The sequence below is a fragment of the Mustelus asterias genome, chromosome 15 (genome assembly GCF_964213995.1).
Source record: "Mustelus asterias chromosome 15, sMusAst1.hap1.1, whole genome shotgun sequence".
Taxonomy (NCBI): Eukaryota; Metazoa; Chordata; class Chondrichthyes; order Carcharhiniformes; family Triakidae; genus Mustelus; species Mustelus asterias.
This window is the reverse complement of record NC_135815.1, coordinates 17,360,369-17,376,355: the sequence shown is the minus strand read 5'-3', so window position 1 is coordinate 17,376,355 and position 15,987 is coordinate 17,360,369. Positions and strand designations below refer to the sequence as shown.

Sequence of the window (15,987 nt, the reverse complement as noted above, 5' to 3'; positions counted from 1 at the left end):
GAAGAAGGTGATTTTTAGATTTAGCTCCAATATTATGCCCCCACACAAACTTAAAACTCAAGGAGTACTTATAATATTGCTTTGAAGCTTTAACAATTGATACTTAGGAAGCTGTTTTATTTGATTTATAGTTACTGAAACAGGGATCTTTCAGTAGAATGTTTATTGTTGAATAATATTGAGCCCATCAGATGTAAGACAGCCTTTTCAGCTCCCAATTACACTTCCATATTCTATGACTAGAACACGGTGGCACAGTGGTTAGCACTGCTATCTCACAGCGCCAGGGACCTGGGTTAAATTCCCAACTTGAGTCACTGCCGGTGTGGAGTTTGCATGTTCTCCCCATGTCTGTGTGGGTTTCCTCCCACAGTCCGAAAGATGTGCTGGTAGATGCATTGGCCGTGCTAAATTCTCCCTCAGTGTACCCAAACAGGCGCCGGAGTATAGCGACTAGAGGATTTTCACAGTAACTTCATTGCAGTGTTAATGTAAGCCTACTTGTGACTAATAAATATACTTTACTTTAAATAAATTACAAGGTCAGACTCTTAACAAAATTGTATTTATATTCCTGAACCAATTTTACACATGGACAGCTTTATGTAGCTTCTCTAGAATGAAAACTTTTGATTTTGTTCAAGTCTTTGGTGAAAGAATAAATAGAAATCATGAGTTTAAAGAAATTCTTTTAGAATAAATATACTAATTTGACCACATTTTTTGCGAGTCTCTGCTAATAAATTTTGTTTCTCGGTATATAATTGTACTGTATATGTTATATTTTCCTCTGCAGGCCTGCTGTCAGCAATTGATTTAGTGGAAGTTAATCCATCTTTAGGAAAAACAGAAGAAGAAGCTACATCCACTGTGAATTCTGGTCGAGATGTTATTTTGAAAGCACTTGGCTATTTGGAAAAATAATTTCACCGATCATTCTTTGCTGGAATTCTAACAGTTTTTAACATTTGTCTTTTGTTGTATCATTATTATGGAGATTTGTGAATCATTTGTACTCCCAGGAAGCAAAATTGAGGATAAGTAGTACTTTTAAAACTTTTATCAACTTATATTACTATTTTATTCAAAAACTTACAATTTTTTAATGTTAAAATTTGATTGTCTGGCATAAAATCCAGGATGAAATAATGTTAGTTGCAATGTTCTCTGGCTCCATTTCCATCCACCTTCCTTATTACTCTCATGCTGAATCTGTTACATTGAGTGACACACCCCACATTCTCTGCACTCGGGATTGGCAGAGTGGAGTCAAAATCCCATGAGAATCGAAAAACACAGTTCATACTGGCATGATTGCACAGTCTGATTTTCATTGGCCCTTGCTAATGATGTAATCAGGTTCTCATCCATAATAAGTGAGAACCTGAATTTAATACATTTGAATGAATTTCCATATTATTAATGGTCCCCTTGCCAAATTATGCCCTCTCACTGAATATTCATACTTCGCTGATGTGACTTGGCAGGTTTTTTAAAACATAAATCTGTCGAGGGAATCCCTTGGAAAGGTGCAAAGGTAAGTGTAGCCCTCAGGAGAGAGGAACATGGCCAGGCAATTCCCAGGGCAATGCTCCCTGGCACTGCCCCTGGCACAGGTAGAATCCCAAAATATACATTTTCCTGGGGATGATCTCCCCCGCACCTATAACATTCATCAGAATATCTGCTTTTTTGACCCATTTTTTTCCTTCTTTCCCCTGCCTTGCTCAGTGAGTTTCTGCACTGTCTCTTCAGCAAACTCAACTCTGCTGTCCTGACTTGCAAAGTCACAGCTAATCCACCTTGCCTGTATGCATGCACTGTAACTTGACATAGCCTCTCTCCGCACTCTGAATTGCCTGAGCTATTTCCAGTGCACCATGGAAATTTTATTGCGAGATATACCCAAAATAGAAGTGTTTTAATCATAGGAGTTTCCCAAGAAGAGCATTTGACAAACCTCGAAGAGGTGCTTGAGATTCAAAGAGGCGGGAATATGACTTAAAAAAAGGGAAGTGTTCCTTTCAGGCCCACAAGGTCACTTACCTTGGATTTAAAGTCAACACCAAGGGCTACACCCTCTAGAAGAAAAAATAAAAGCTATAAAGGAAGCACCAGCACCAAGGAACGTGTCAGAATGTGAAACTTTTGTTGGGCATGGTTAATTACTATGGCCGGTTGATACCAAATCTATCAACATTACTGGTACCCTTACATTTGCTTTTAAAGAAATATCAAAGTTGGTATTTGAGCGAGCCATAAAAAGAAGCCTTTGAGAAAGTTAAACTTGCTTTACAATCTTCAGGATTGCTCGTCTATTTCAACCCAAAGAGAGAGATAGCGTGATGCTTTGCCATTTGGCAGTGTTGTCTCATAGAACGGAAGATGGCATAGAATGGCCCGTCACCTTCGTGTCACAAACCTTAATTGATGCCAAGAAAAAATTCTCCCAAATTAAAAAAGAGGGGCTAGCCATCATTTACGGAGTTAAAAAATTCCACAAGTATGTACATAAGCGTTAGACACTTAGACACCCTACAGCACAGAAAGAGGCCATTCGGCCCATCGAGTCTGCACCGACCACAATCCCACCCAGGCCCTACCCCCATATCCCTACATATTTAGAACATAGAACATAGAACATTACAGCGCAGAACAGGCCCTTCGGCCCACGATGTTGCACCGACCAGTTAAAAAAAAACTGTGACCCTCCAACCTAAACCAATTTCTTTTCGTCCATGAACCTATCTACGGATCTCTTAAACGCCCCCAAACTAGGCGCATTTACAACTGATGCTGGCAGGGCATTCCAATCCCTCACCACCCTCTGGGTAAAGAACCTACCCCTGACATCGGTTCTATAACTACCCCCCCTCAATTTAAAGCCATGCCCCCTCGTGCTGGATTTCTCCATCAGAGGAAAAAGGCTATCACTATCCACCCTATCTAAACCTCTAATCATCTTATATGTTTCAATAAGATCCCCTCTTAGCCGCCGCCTTTCCAGCGAAAACAATCCCAAATCCCTCAGCCTCTCCTCATAGGATCTCCCCTCCATACCAGGCAACATCCTGGTAAACCTCCTCTGCACCCTCTCCAAAGCCTCCACATCCTTCCTGTAATGTGGGGACCAGAACTGCACACAGTACTCCAAGTGCGGCCGCACCAGAGTTGTGTACAGTTGCAACATAACGCTACGACTCCTAAATTCAATCCCCCTACCAATAAACGCCAAGACACCATATGCCTTCTTAACAACCTTATCTACTTGATTCCCAACTTTCAGGGATCTATGCACACATACACCTAGATCCCTCTGCTCCTCCACACTATTCAAAGTCCTCCCGTTAGCCCTATACTCAACACATCTGTTATTCCTACCAAAGTGAATTACCTCACACTTCTCCGCATTAAACTCCATCCGCCACCTCTCGGCCCAACTTTGCAACCTGTCTAAGTCTTCCTGCAAACTACGACACCCTTCCTCACTGTCTACCACACCACCGACTTTGGTGTCATCAGCAAATTTGCTAATCCACCCAACTATACCCTCATCCAGATCATTAATAAATATTACAAACAGCAGTGGCCCCAAAACAGATCCCTGAGGTACACCACTTGTAACCGCACTCCATGATGAATATTTACTATCAACCACCACCCTCTGTTTCCTATCCGCTAGCCAATTCCTGATCCAATTTCCTAGATCACCCCCAATCCCATACATCTGCATTTTCTGCAGAAGCCTACCATGGTGAACCTTATCAAACGCCTTACTAAAATCCATATATACCACGTCCACTGCCTTGCCCCCATCCACCTCCTTGGTCACTTTCTCAAAAAACTCAATAAGGTTAGTAAGGCACGACCTACCTGCCACAAAACCATGCTGACTATCACCTATCAATTCATTACTCTCCAAATAACTATAAATCCTATCCCTTATAATTTTTTCCAACATCTTGCCGACAACAGAAGTGAGACTCACCGGTCTATAATTCCCGGGGAAGTCTCTGTTCCCCTTCTTAAACAATGGGACAGCGAAGGTCACACCCTCGAGCCTCCCCATCCCCAACCCCTTATCGTTAAGTGGAATCGAGTGAACCCATCGCTCCAGCAATGATGAGCTGGGAGGTAAGTGGGCTGACATCAGAAAGGCTGGAGTCAGACTTCAGACGTTGAGGAGCAGCACAGCTTTCTTCACAGCGAGTCGTCATCACTCTCCAGCCTTGAAACGAGACCCGCTGACACTGCCAACAAAGGCCCATCACCTGGTGTGATGCCATGCTGACCTTTGGAGAGTGGGGAGTGGAAATGGGAGGAATGTTGTAGGAGTGGGGGAGGGAGTAATGGTACAGAGGGATTGGAGAAGGGAGAGTGGGAAGGAGACCAGTATGATGGAAAGGGCCGGGGAGGGGTGAGGGTTGGGGGGAGAGGGTGGGTAGAATGGGCAGCAAGGGACTGGACAAGGCAGGGTATGCAGATCAGGAGGCTTGGTGGAGATTGATCTGCCAGACTGTGAAGCTCCTCCACGTCGAATTATTTACCCACTAATCCCTCTAACCTACGCATCCCAGGACACTAAGGGCAATTTTAGAATGGCCAATCAACCTAACCCGCACATCTTTGGACTGTGGGAGGAAACCAGAGCACCCGCAGAAAACCCGCGCAGACACGAGGAGAATGTGCAAACTCCACACAGACAGTGACCCAAGCCCAGAATCGAACCCAGGTCCCTGGAGCTGTGAAACAGCAGTGCTAACCACTGTGCTACCGTGCCGTTACTTCATGATCATCATCGATCACAGGCCATTATTAGGGTCATTTCATGAGGACAAGCCTATTCCTCCTATTGCACTGGCCAGAATCCAGTGGTGGGCTTTACTTCTAGCAGCATACAACTTCCTACACAGGCCAGATATCAAAATATCAGACGCAGATGTCCTGAGTCTCCTTCACTCCCTCAAACCATATCGTCACCAACAGTACCACACAAGAAATAATGTTACCCCTCAGCTTCTTGGATACATTGCTGTTAAGGTCAAGGCAGATTTGGAATTGGACAGAAAGACCCAGTCCTGTCCAAAGTAAAACATATGGGGGTACAATTCTCCCAGCCCGCTGCGTTACTTAAGTAGTGCAGCGGGCCGAGAGACATCAGCGGCCCTGTAGCGGGGCTAGCGACTGGCTTCCGGTCGATCACGAGTCTCCCAGGCAGCGTTTTTCAATGTCATCAGCCTCGTGCTGAAAATCGACGCAAGACTGATTTCCATATTGAAATATGATTAGCAAGCCTGGGAATTGGTTTCTGGGCTCACCAGGGTCTTCCCCAACCTCGCCCAGAGAGCTTCCCACTTGCAGGGATTAAGGCTGGGCCCCATCAAAGGGGACCAGGCGTGATCACCCTACTGGCCATTGAAGCCCCAGCATGGAACTGCCCACCAGGCACCCTGGCACTGTCCACCAGGCAGTGTTGGGGGCGGGGCCAGAGAAGCCAGTCTGATCAGTGGGCGTGGGGGGCGCTCTGCACACTCTACAATGGGATTGATGGGGGACGGAGGGAGGAGGAGATCAGGGCACATGGGGAGGTCGTGGTACGTGTAGGGTGCTGATCAGGGGGGAGGGGGTTCGGGTAGACAGGCGATAAGGGGGGATTGGGAAGCTGGCAATCAGCGGGAGGGGCCTGGAAATGAAATTGGGAGGCTGGCGATCAGAAGGCTGGCGATGTGGGGGCCACTGCCCATGCGCTGATCTCTCCACTGTCAGATCGGTGAGACACATTGCAAGTCCAACTGATAATCTTAAATTGGTTGTTAGTATAATTCTTCGCACTCTCAATTATTAATTAGTACAGAACTTGAGCATTACTGAAATAAGATATTTTTGTCAGAGCTTATCATTTGCACTCATCAGGTCAATTGCAGGAAACTAATGCCAGGGGAAACAACAACTTTATACTTTATGAGAAGAGAATGCTGATTGGTGGTGGTGTTGCACCAACCAATGTTGACTGACAGTTAATTGCCAAGCATTGTTTGAAACTTTAAATCAGGCAGCTTGACTCACTGTAGTCCATGTGGTGCATATATACCCACAGTGCTATTAGGAATGAGTTCCAGGATATTGATCCAGTGAGTGAAAAAATGGCAATATAGTTCCAAGTCAGGAAGGTGTGTGGCTTGAAGGGGCATTTCCAGGTGTTCCCATGCATCTGCAGCTCTTGTCCTTCTAGATATTAGTAGTAGCAGTCGTGGGTTTTGTAGGTGTCGTCTGAAGAGCCTAGTGAGTTCATGCAGTGCACCTTGTACACACTGTTGCCACGGTGCATTAGTGATGGAGGGAGTGAATGTTTGTGGATGGGGTGCCAATCAAGCAGGCTGCTTTGTCGCAGATGATGTCAAGCTTCTTGAGTATTGTGGAGTTGCACTCATCAAGAAAAGTGGCAAACCGTAGAGGTTTACAGCATGGAATGAATAAATGCCATAGTTTAATCTTATCGTTCGTAGAATCCCTACAGCGCAGAAGAAAGCCATTTGGCCTGTCAAGCCTGCACCAACAACAATCCCATCCAGACCCTATCCCCGCATATTTACCCTGCTAATCCTCCTGACATTAAGGGACAATTTAGCTTGAACTTAAACAAGATAGCATTGAAAAATGCATGAATTGTTGGGCCCTTTGGCCCAACTTAGAAGTATTCCATCACACTCCTGACTTGTGCCCTTGTACAAAGAACAAAGAACAGTACAGCACAGGAACAGGCCCTTCGGCCCTCCAAGTCCGTGCCGCTCCCTGGTCCAAACTAGACCATTCTTTTGTATCCCTCCATTCCCACTCCGTTCATATGGCTATCTAGATAAGTCTTAAACGTTCCCAGTGTGTCCGCCTCCACCACCTTGCCTGGCAGCGCATTCTAGGCCCCCACCACCCTCTGTGTAAAATATGTCCTTCTGATAATCTGTGTTAAACCTCCCCCCCTTCACCTTGAACCTATGACCCCTCGTGAACGTCACCACCGACCCGGGGAAAAGCTTCCCACCGTTCACCCTATCTATGCCTTTCATAATTTTATACACCTCTATTAAGTCTCCCCTCATCCTCCGTCTTTCCAGGGAGAACAACCCCAGTTTACCCAATCTCTCCTCATAACTAAGCCCCTTCATACCAGGCAACATCCTGGTAAACCTCCTCTGTACTCTCTCCAAAGCCTCCACGTCCTTCTGGTAGTGTGGCGACCAGAACTGGGCGCAGTATTCCAAATGCGGCCGAACCAACGTTCTATACATCTGCAACATCAGACCCCAACTTTTATACTCTATGCCCCGTCCTATAAAGGCAAGCATGCCATATGCCTTCTTCGCCACCTTCTCCACCTGTGACGTCACCTTCAAGGATCTGTGAACTTGCACACCCAGGTCCCTCTGCGTATCTTCACCCTTTATGGTTCTGCCATTTATCGTATAGCTCCTCCCTACATTATTTCTACCAAAATGCATCACTTCGCATTTATCAGGATTGAACTCCATCTGCCATTACTTTGCCCAAATTTCCAGCCTATCTATATCCTTCTGTAGCCTCTGACAATGCTCCTCACTATCTGCAAGTCCTGCCAATTTTGTGTCGTCCGCAAACTTACTGATCACCCCAGTTACACCTTCTTCCAGATCGTTTATATAAATCACAAACAGCAGAGGTCCCAATACAGAGCCCTGCGGAACACCACTAGTCACAGGCCTCCAGCCGGAAAAAGAACCTTCCACTACCACCCTCTGTCTTCTGTGACCAAGCCAGTTCTCCACCCATCTAGCCACCTCCCCCTTTATCCCATGAGATCCAACCTTTTTCACCAGCCTACCATGAGGGACTTTGTCAAACGCTTTACTAAAGTCCATATAGACGACATCCACGGCCCTTCCCTCGTCCATTCTAGTCACTTCTTCAAAAAACTCCACCAGGTTAGTGAGGCATGACCTCCCTCTCACAAAACCATGCTGACTATCGTTAATGAGTTTATTCCTTTCTAAATGCGCATACATCCTATCTCTAAGAATCTTCTCCAACAACTTCCCCACCACGGACGTCAAGCTCACCGGCCTATAATTACCCGGGTTATCCTTCCTACCCTTCTTAAATAACGGGACCACATTAGCTATCCTCCAATCCTCTGGGACCTCACCTGTGTCGTGACGTGACAAAGATTTGCATCAGAGGCCCAGTGATTTCATCTCTCGTCTCCCTGAGCAGCCTTGGATAGATTCCATCAGGCCCTGGGGATTTGTCAGTCTTTATATTCTCTAACAAACCTAACACTTCCTCCCTTGTAGATAATGGATAGGCTTTAGGGAGTCAGGATGTGAGTTACTCACCACAGGATTCCCAGTCTCTGATCTAATCTTGTAGCCACAGTATTTAGGTGGCTGGTCCAGTTCTGTTTCTGGTCAATGGTAACCTCCAGAATGTTGATAGTGGAGAACTAAGTGAATGTTATGGGGCGATGGTTAGATTCTCTCTTGTTGGAAATGGTTATTGTCTGGCAATTATGTGGCACAAATGTTCCTTTCCACTTGTCAGCCCAAGGATGGATATTATCCACATCTTGCTGCACTTGGACATGGACTGCTTCAGTATCTGAGGAGTTGCAAATGGTGCTGAACATTGTGCAGTAATCAGCAAACATCCCCGCTTCTGACTTTATGATGGAAGGAATGTCATTGATGAGGCAACTGAAGATGGTTGGGCCTTGGACACTACCCTAAGGAACTTCTGCAGTGATGTTATGGAACTGAGATGATTGACCTGCAACAACCACAAGCATATTCTTTTGTGCTAGGTATGACTCCAACCAGGGGAGAGTTTTGCCCCTGATTCCTATTGACTCCAGTTTTGCTCGGGCTCCTTAACACCATGTTCAGTCAAACTAAGTAAGATCTAATATGATGTTTGACAGGCTTCCTTTCATTTGTGGTAATATAGATTGTCTTGCAACAATAAACCAGGAGAATTTAATCCCCTTCATAGACCATTTTTAGTGAATGTAAATTCGTATTTGAGAATTAAATCCTAACTATTTTATTTAAGAACAAACCATGATAACATAGTACACACCAAAATTTATTTGAATGCATAAATACGTTCCTAAGACTGGCAGCACGTAACAATTAAAGCCTCAGGGATTTAACGGGTATCCATTTATTTTTTAAAAATTTAGTTGTGGAAATATTCAGTTGTATTTTTCTTGTGAATACATGATACAAATATTGCAATTATATTAACAATTCATGCATTTTTCAACGCTATCTTTTTCAAGTTCAAGCTAAATTGTCCCTTCGTGTCAGGAGGATTAGCAGGGTAAATATGTGAGGATAGAGTCTGGATGGGATTGTTGTCAGTGCAGGCTCAATGGGCCAAATGGCCTTCTTCTGCACTGTAGGGGATTCTGTGAACGATAAGATTAAACTCTGGCATTTATTCTTTCCCTTTCAAGATTGCGGATGGACACTAATTACACTGCAGCAGTGCTGCCCCCTTCTGCTGAGTTACTTGTGTTTTACCCGTTATGTGTTACTGACAATATTTATTAGTGCGAAGACAGTTATTGTTCTGTGTACTTTTAAAAAAAATAGACTTTGTGGTTTATATATGGCAATAATGTTAAGTTACCGCAATAGCTTAACAGTTAATCTAAAAGGTGCTTTCTCAAAACATATTTCCTGCTCTTCCTCAATTAGTAATAATGATCTTGTTCCACCACTCTTTTAATGCTTACTCTTTGCATTACACATATGAACGCTGCTGAGTATTGCAGACATTCAATTATTTGAGTGTAAAACTGGGATCTTTTCTTCACATCCACTTCATATTTTATGGTGAGACCTGCTGCTTGCCATGCTGCTCATGAAAAACTTTTGCTGCCAGATGATAGATGAATGCACGGCTGGAAAGGTAATGCAAGAGAGAGGGCTTTCGATTCCTGGGGTATTGGAACCTGTTCTTGGGTAGGTGGGATCTATACAGGGCAGATGGATTGCACCGCAACAAAATCAGGACCACTGAATACTGGCATTGTTTGGGAGGGTTTAAACAAATGTTGCTGTTGGATGAGAACCTGAATGTTGCATTAGAAAAGCGAAACAAGGCAAACAATGGATTGGAAGAGACCAATAACAATAGAAGAAGAAATAATTTGGTATTTGGTGGGGTGAAAATTAGAGGAACTACAATCCAGTCTAAATTACATTTACAGTGCATGTTTGTAAATGCCAAAATAGTGGTAAATAAAGTTGGTGAGCTGCAAAGACAAATAGCCACACATGGAAATATCATGGTGTGGCAATAATGGAAACCTGAATCAAAAAAGGACAGAATTGGATACTAATTTTCCTGGGTACAAGATGTTCAGGAAAAATAAGGGAAGGAAAGAAAGGAGTTTTGATTAAAGAAGATATTGTAGTGAACATCCAGGAGGGATCATGCACATAATCTATTTCGTTAAGAGTTAAGAAACAATAGAGGTACTATCAGACTACTGGTGTAATCTTTTGGCAATCAACTAATGGGAAAGATACAGAGGAGCAAATTTGCAGGAAAATTACAGAGGTGCATAAACTATAAAATAGTGTTAATTAAATTCCCATTTTATCTTAATATTTATGAGGATAGCACAAATCATGGAGGGCGGCAGGAAAAGTTGAGAAACAGTTAAAAAGGCATATAAATAAAATATTTTATAAACAGAAGTATAGAATATAGAAGCAAGGAAGTCATGATGAACCTTTATAAAACGTTGGTTCGGCCTCAACTGGAGTATTAGTTTCAATTCTGGACACCACACTTTAGGAGCGAAGTGAGGGTTCCAGAGAGGGTACAGAAAATATATATTAGAAAGGTTTCAGGGCTGAGGAACTACAGTTACATGGATAGTTTGGAGAAGCTGAGGTTGTTCACCTTAGAGAAAGTGGAGAGGAGGTTTTATAGAAATGTTCAAAACCATGGAGAGTCTAGACAGAGTCCATAGGAGGAAATCATAGAATCACTATAGTGCAGAAAGAGGCCATTCCGCCCACTGAGTCTTCACCAACTCTCCAAAAGAGCATCACAACTATGCCCTCACCCTATCCCCGTAACCCAGCGCACTTACCATGGCTAATCCATCTAACCAACACACACATCTTTTGGACACTACGGGCAATTTAGCATGGCCAATCTATCTAAGCTGCACATTTTTGGACTGTGGGAGGAAACCAGAGCACCCGGAGAAAACCCATGCAGACACACGGAGAATGTGCAAACTCCACACAGTCACCCAAGGCTGGAATTGTGCCTATCAATGGAAGGTCCAGGAACCAGAGGTTACAGATTTAAGATTATTAGCAAAAAAAACAACATGGTGAAATAAGATTTCTATGTAACATGCACTGCCTGAGAGTGTGGTGAGGCAGATTCAATTGGGGCTTTCAAAAGGGGCTGGATAAAACACTAGGAAGAGAAAACATTGCAGGGCTAGAGGGAAAGGTGAGGGATTGGAACTAGTTGTGCTGCTTTTGTAGGGCACTGGTACAGGTGCAATGGCTGAATGGCCCATGTTGTATATTTTATAAATATTTGATTCAATGACAACATATCAAACTTGCACTCATCAGCTGCTGGACAAGTAACGAGGGCTATGGGGTGCACAGGGCATCTTTGGGATCAAGGTGACTCATCTGGCAATGAAAATTAGTAGTTAATGCAAGCCTCCCATTCTGATCTTCCCATTCTTGACCTTATTTACAATTCCTCAATGTAAACTTGAGAAACACTACCTCATTGTCCTGCACTGGAGTGCTACTTTGGTCTGCAGTAGAGCTCTTAAGTTGGAGTCTGGTGACTGAGGGTAAGAGGTGCTCCTTTTCTTTTCTAACTTTCCTCAGAAAGAACAGCAGCTGCATTAGTAAGTGGGACCTTGTTAGTATTTCTACTGTTCTTATATACCCTAAACTAGAGGCAGTAAAAGTAAAGGGAGTAATTTAAGCAAGACGTGTTGACTTGTGCTATTTTCATAGTTATTCCTGTTGAGTTACTGTTAATGTTAAACTTCATTATTTATTCATATAAAGATCATTTTTTAAACAACACATTCGACTATTTGTGATTTCTAGTTACCACAGACCTAAATTCAGGAAACCAGGCTATGGAAACAGTTTGGGTAGAGATGAGAAACAAAGAAGACAATAAATGGGAGTCCCCTAACACTAACTATATGGAGCATAAAGGAAGAAATCATTGGAGCTTGTCAGAAAGGCACAACAATAATCATGGGGAATTTTAATTTACATATAGACTGGAAAAGTTAGATGGGAAAAGGTAGCCTAGACAAGGAGTTTGTTGAATGCTTTCAGGGTAGTTTCTTAGAACAGCATGTTCTGGAGTCAACCAGAGCACAGACCTAGTATTGTGTAATGAAATGGGACTAATTAATAATTTCTTAGTGAAACTGCCCCTAGGTAGCAGCGACCATAATATGACTGAATTTTATATTCAGTTTGAGGGAGATAGGAATGGGTCTCAGACTATATTTTTAAACTTAAATAATGGCAATTATGAGGGCATGAGAGCTGAGCTGGCTAAAATGAATTGGCAAATTAGGTCAAGGGATAGGTTAACAGAGGGCCAGTGGCAAATATTTAAGGGGATATTTCAAAATGCACAGAACAGATACATTCCAAATAGTAAGAAAATGTACAAGGAACAGACCCCCCCCCACCATCCATGGTTTACTAGAAAGGTTAAAAGTAGTATCAAACTTTTTAAAAATCATACAATTGTGCAGAGACAGGTGGCAGGTCAGATGATTGGACAGAATATAAGGAACAGCAAGGGATGACTAAAAGATTAACAAGGAGGGAAAAATCAGAGTACAAGAGAAAGCTAGCCAGAAATATAAAATTAGATAGAAAGAGATTTTATAAATATTTGAAAGAAATAGGTTAATAAAGAGAGAATTGATCCAATAGAAAGTGAATCCGGAGAACTGATAATGAAAACGAAATCACAGATGAACAGGTAGTTTGCATCAGTCTTCACTATCGAGGAGACAAATAACATCCCAAAAGCAGCTATAAACCAGGAAATGGAAGGCAGGGAGGAACTCAGGAAAATTACAGTCACCGGAGAAGTGGTACTGAGTAAATTGTTGGAGCTGCAGGCTGACAAAAGCCCGGATCCTGATGGACTTCATCCCAGTGTCTTAAAAGAAGTGTCCTGTGAAATAGTTGATGCTTTGGTTTTAATTTTCCAAAATTTACTAGATTTGGGGAAGGTCCCATTAAATTGGAAGATAGCAAATGTAACTCCATTATTCAAAAAGGGAGGGGGACAGAAAGCTGGAAACTACAGGCCAGTTAGCTTAACATCCGTTGAAGGGAGAGGTCCCATTAGTTTGGAAGATAGCAAATGTAACTCCACTATTCAAAAAGGGAGGGAGACAGGAAGCATAATTACAGGTCAGTAAGCTTAACATCTGTTGTAGGGAAAATGTTTGAAGCTATTATTAAAGATGTTATAGCTGGGCACCTAAATACGTTCAAGGTAATCAGGCAGAGTCAACATGGTTTTGTGAAACAGAAAACATGTTTAACTAACTTACTGGAGTTGATTGAGGAAGTAACTTGTGCGGAGGATAAAGGGGAACTGGTTGATGTACTGTACTTAGATTTCCAGAAGGCATTTGATAAGGTACCACATCAAAGGTTACTGCAGAAAATAAAAGCTCATGTTACCAGGGGTAACATATTAACATAGATAGAAGATTGGTTAGTTAACAGGAAGCAGGGAGTGGGCAAAAATAGTTCCTTTTCAGGTTGGCAAGATTTAACAAGTGGTGTGCCACAGGGTTCAGTACTGGAACCTCAACTGTTTACAATTTATATAAATGAGTTTGGATGAAATGATTGAAGAGACGGTTGCCAAATTTGCCGATGACACAAAGATAGGTAGGAAAGTAAATTGTGAAAATGGCGTAAGGAGGCTATAAAGGGACACAGATAGGTTAAATGAGTGGGCAAGGATCTGGCAAATAGAGCATAATGTGGGAAAAGGTGAAATTGTCCATTTTAGCTGGAAGAATAAAAAAAGCATATTATCCAAATGGTGAGAGGTTGCAGAGCTCTGAGGTGCTTGCTTGCAGGGATCTGGGTGTCCTAGAGCATTAATTACAAAAGGTTGGTATGCAGATACAGCAAATAATTAGGAAAGCTAATAGATATTGTAATTTATTGTAAGTGGAATTGAATACAAAAGAAGGGAGGTTATGCTTTAGTCATACAGGGTACTAGTGAGACCATATGTGTGATCTTATTTAAGGATGTAAATGCATTGCAAGCAGTTCAGAAAAGGTTTACTAGACTAATACCATGAGTGATTGGGTTGTCTTATGAAGAAAGGTTGGAAAGGTTGAGCTTGTATCTGCCTGAGTTTAGAAGAGTAAGAGGCGACTTGATTAAAACATATAAGATCCTGAGGGGCTTGACAGGATGGATGTGGAGAGGATGTTTCCACTTGTGGGAGAATCTAAGACTAAAGGTCACTGTAAGAGATCGCCCATTTAAAACAGAGATGAGGCATTTTTTTTCTCTTTGAGGGTTGTGAATCTTTGGCACTCTTCCTGAAAAGGTGGTGGAAGCAGAGTCTTTGAATATTTATAATGCACAGGTTGATCAGATTTTTGGTAAGCAAGGTGGTAATAGGTTATCTTGGGTAGGCAGGATGCAGATTTGAGGTTACTATTAGATCAGTCATGACCTTATTCAATGGCAGAGCAGGTTCAAGGGGCTGAATGGCCTACTCCTAGTTCGTACGTATGTATTTTTCAATTAAGTTTATTTATTAGTCACAAGTAAGGCTTACATTAATACTGCAATGAAGTTACCGTGAAATTCCCCTGGTCGCCACACTCCGGGGCCTGTTTGGGTCAAAGCACCTAACCAGCACGTCTTTCAGAATGTGGGAGGAAACCGGAGCACCTGGAGGAAACCCCCGCAGACACGGGGAGAACGTGCAAACTCTACACAGACAGTCACCCAAGCCGGGATGCGAATCCAGGTCCCTGGCGCTGAGAGGCAGCAGTGCTAACCATTGTGCCACCGTGCCACTCCTAGGCACCTTACAACCATCTGGCCTCAATATGTTCAACAAATTCAGATTATAACTAGGACTCCCATTTTCGCAGATAATTTAGTTACATAATAGTTCGGTCTTTAACATGGACGCATCTTTTGGTTCATCGTTGCCCCATTACCACCCTCTTTGTTCTTCACCATCATGCCTTCTATCATTTAGTAATTCCTTCCCTCCACCCTATTACATCAGGGTTATCATTTCTGATTGGACATCTTGCTAAAGCATTCATCAAATGATCTTTCACCTCCAACTGACCTTTCCAGTCGAGTTGTCCAATATTTGGACTTCCAATATTTTTATAATATACAGTCATGCTGGTGGAAATGTGGCAAATGAAGTGTGAAGTGATAGAACAAAGAACAGTACAGCACAGGAAACAGGCCCTTCGGCCCTCCAAGCCTGTGCCGCTCCTTGGTCCAACTAGACCAATCGTTTGTATCCCTCCATTCCCAGGCTGCTCATGTGACTATCCAGGTAAGTCTTAAACGATGTCAGCGTGCCTGCCTCCACCACCCTACTTGGCAGCGCATTCCAGGCCCCCACCACCCTCTGTGTAAAAAACGTCCCTCTGATGTCTGAGTTATACTTCGCCCCTCTCAGCTTGAGCCCGTGACCCCTCATGATCGTCACCTCCGACCTGGGAAAAAGCTTCCCACTGTTCACCCTATCTATACCCTTCATAATCTTGTACACCTCTATTAGATCTCCCCTCATTCTCCGTCTTTCCAAGGAGAACAACCCCAGTCTACCCAATCTCTCCTCATATCTAAGACCCTCCATACCAGGCAACATCCTGGTAAACCTTCTCTGCACTCTCTCTGGTAGTGCGGC

The 15,987-nt window shown here is 43.1% G+C and overlaps 1 protein-coding gene across 1 annotated transcript in view; it reads left to right on the top strand.

Annotated features, from left to right (window-relative positions):
- LOC144504367 (arginase-1-like) overlaps nt 1–1,143 on the top strand; it is a 38,685-nt gene extending 37,542 nt beyond the window's left edge. The window contains exon 8 of the mRNA XM_078229580.1: nt 797–1,143. Within this exon, the coding sequence (XP_078085706.1) occupies nt 797–924 (128 nt within the window). The 3' untranslated portion in view covers nt 925–1,143. The remainder of the gene's footprint in view (nt 1–796) is intronic.
- Nucleotides 1,144–15,987: the final 14,844 nt, after the last annotated feature.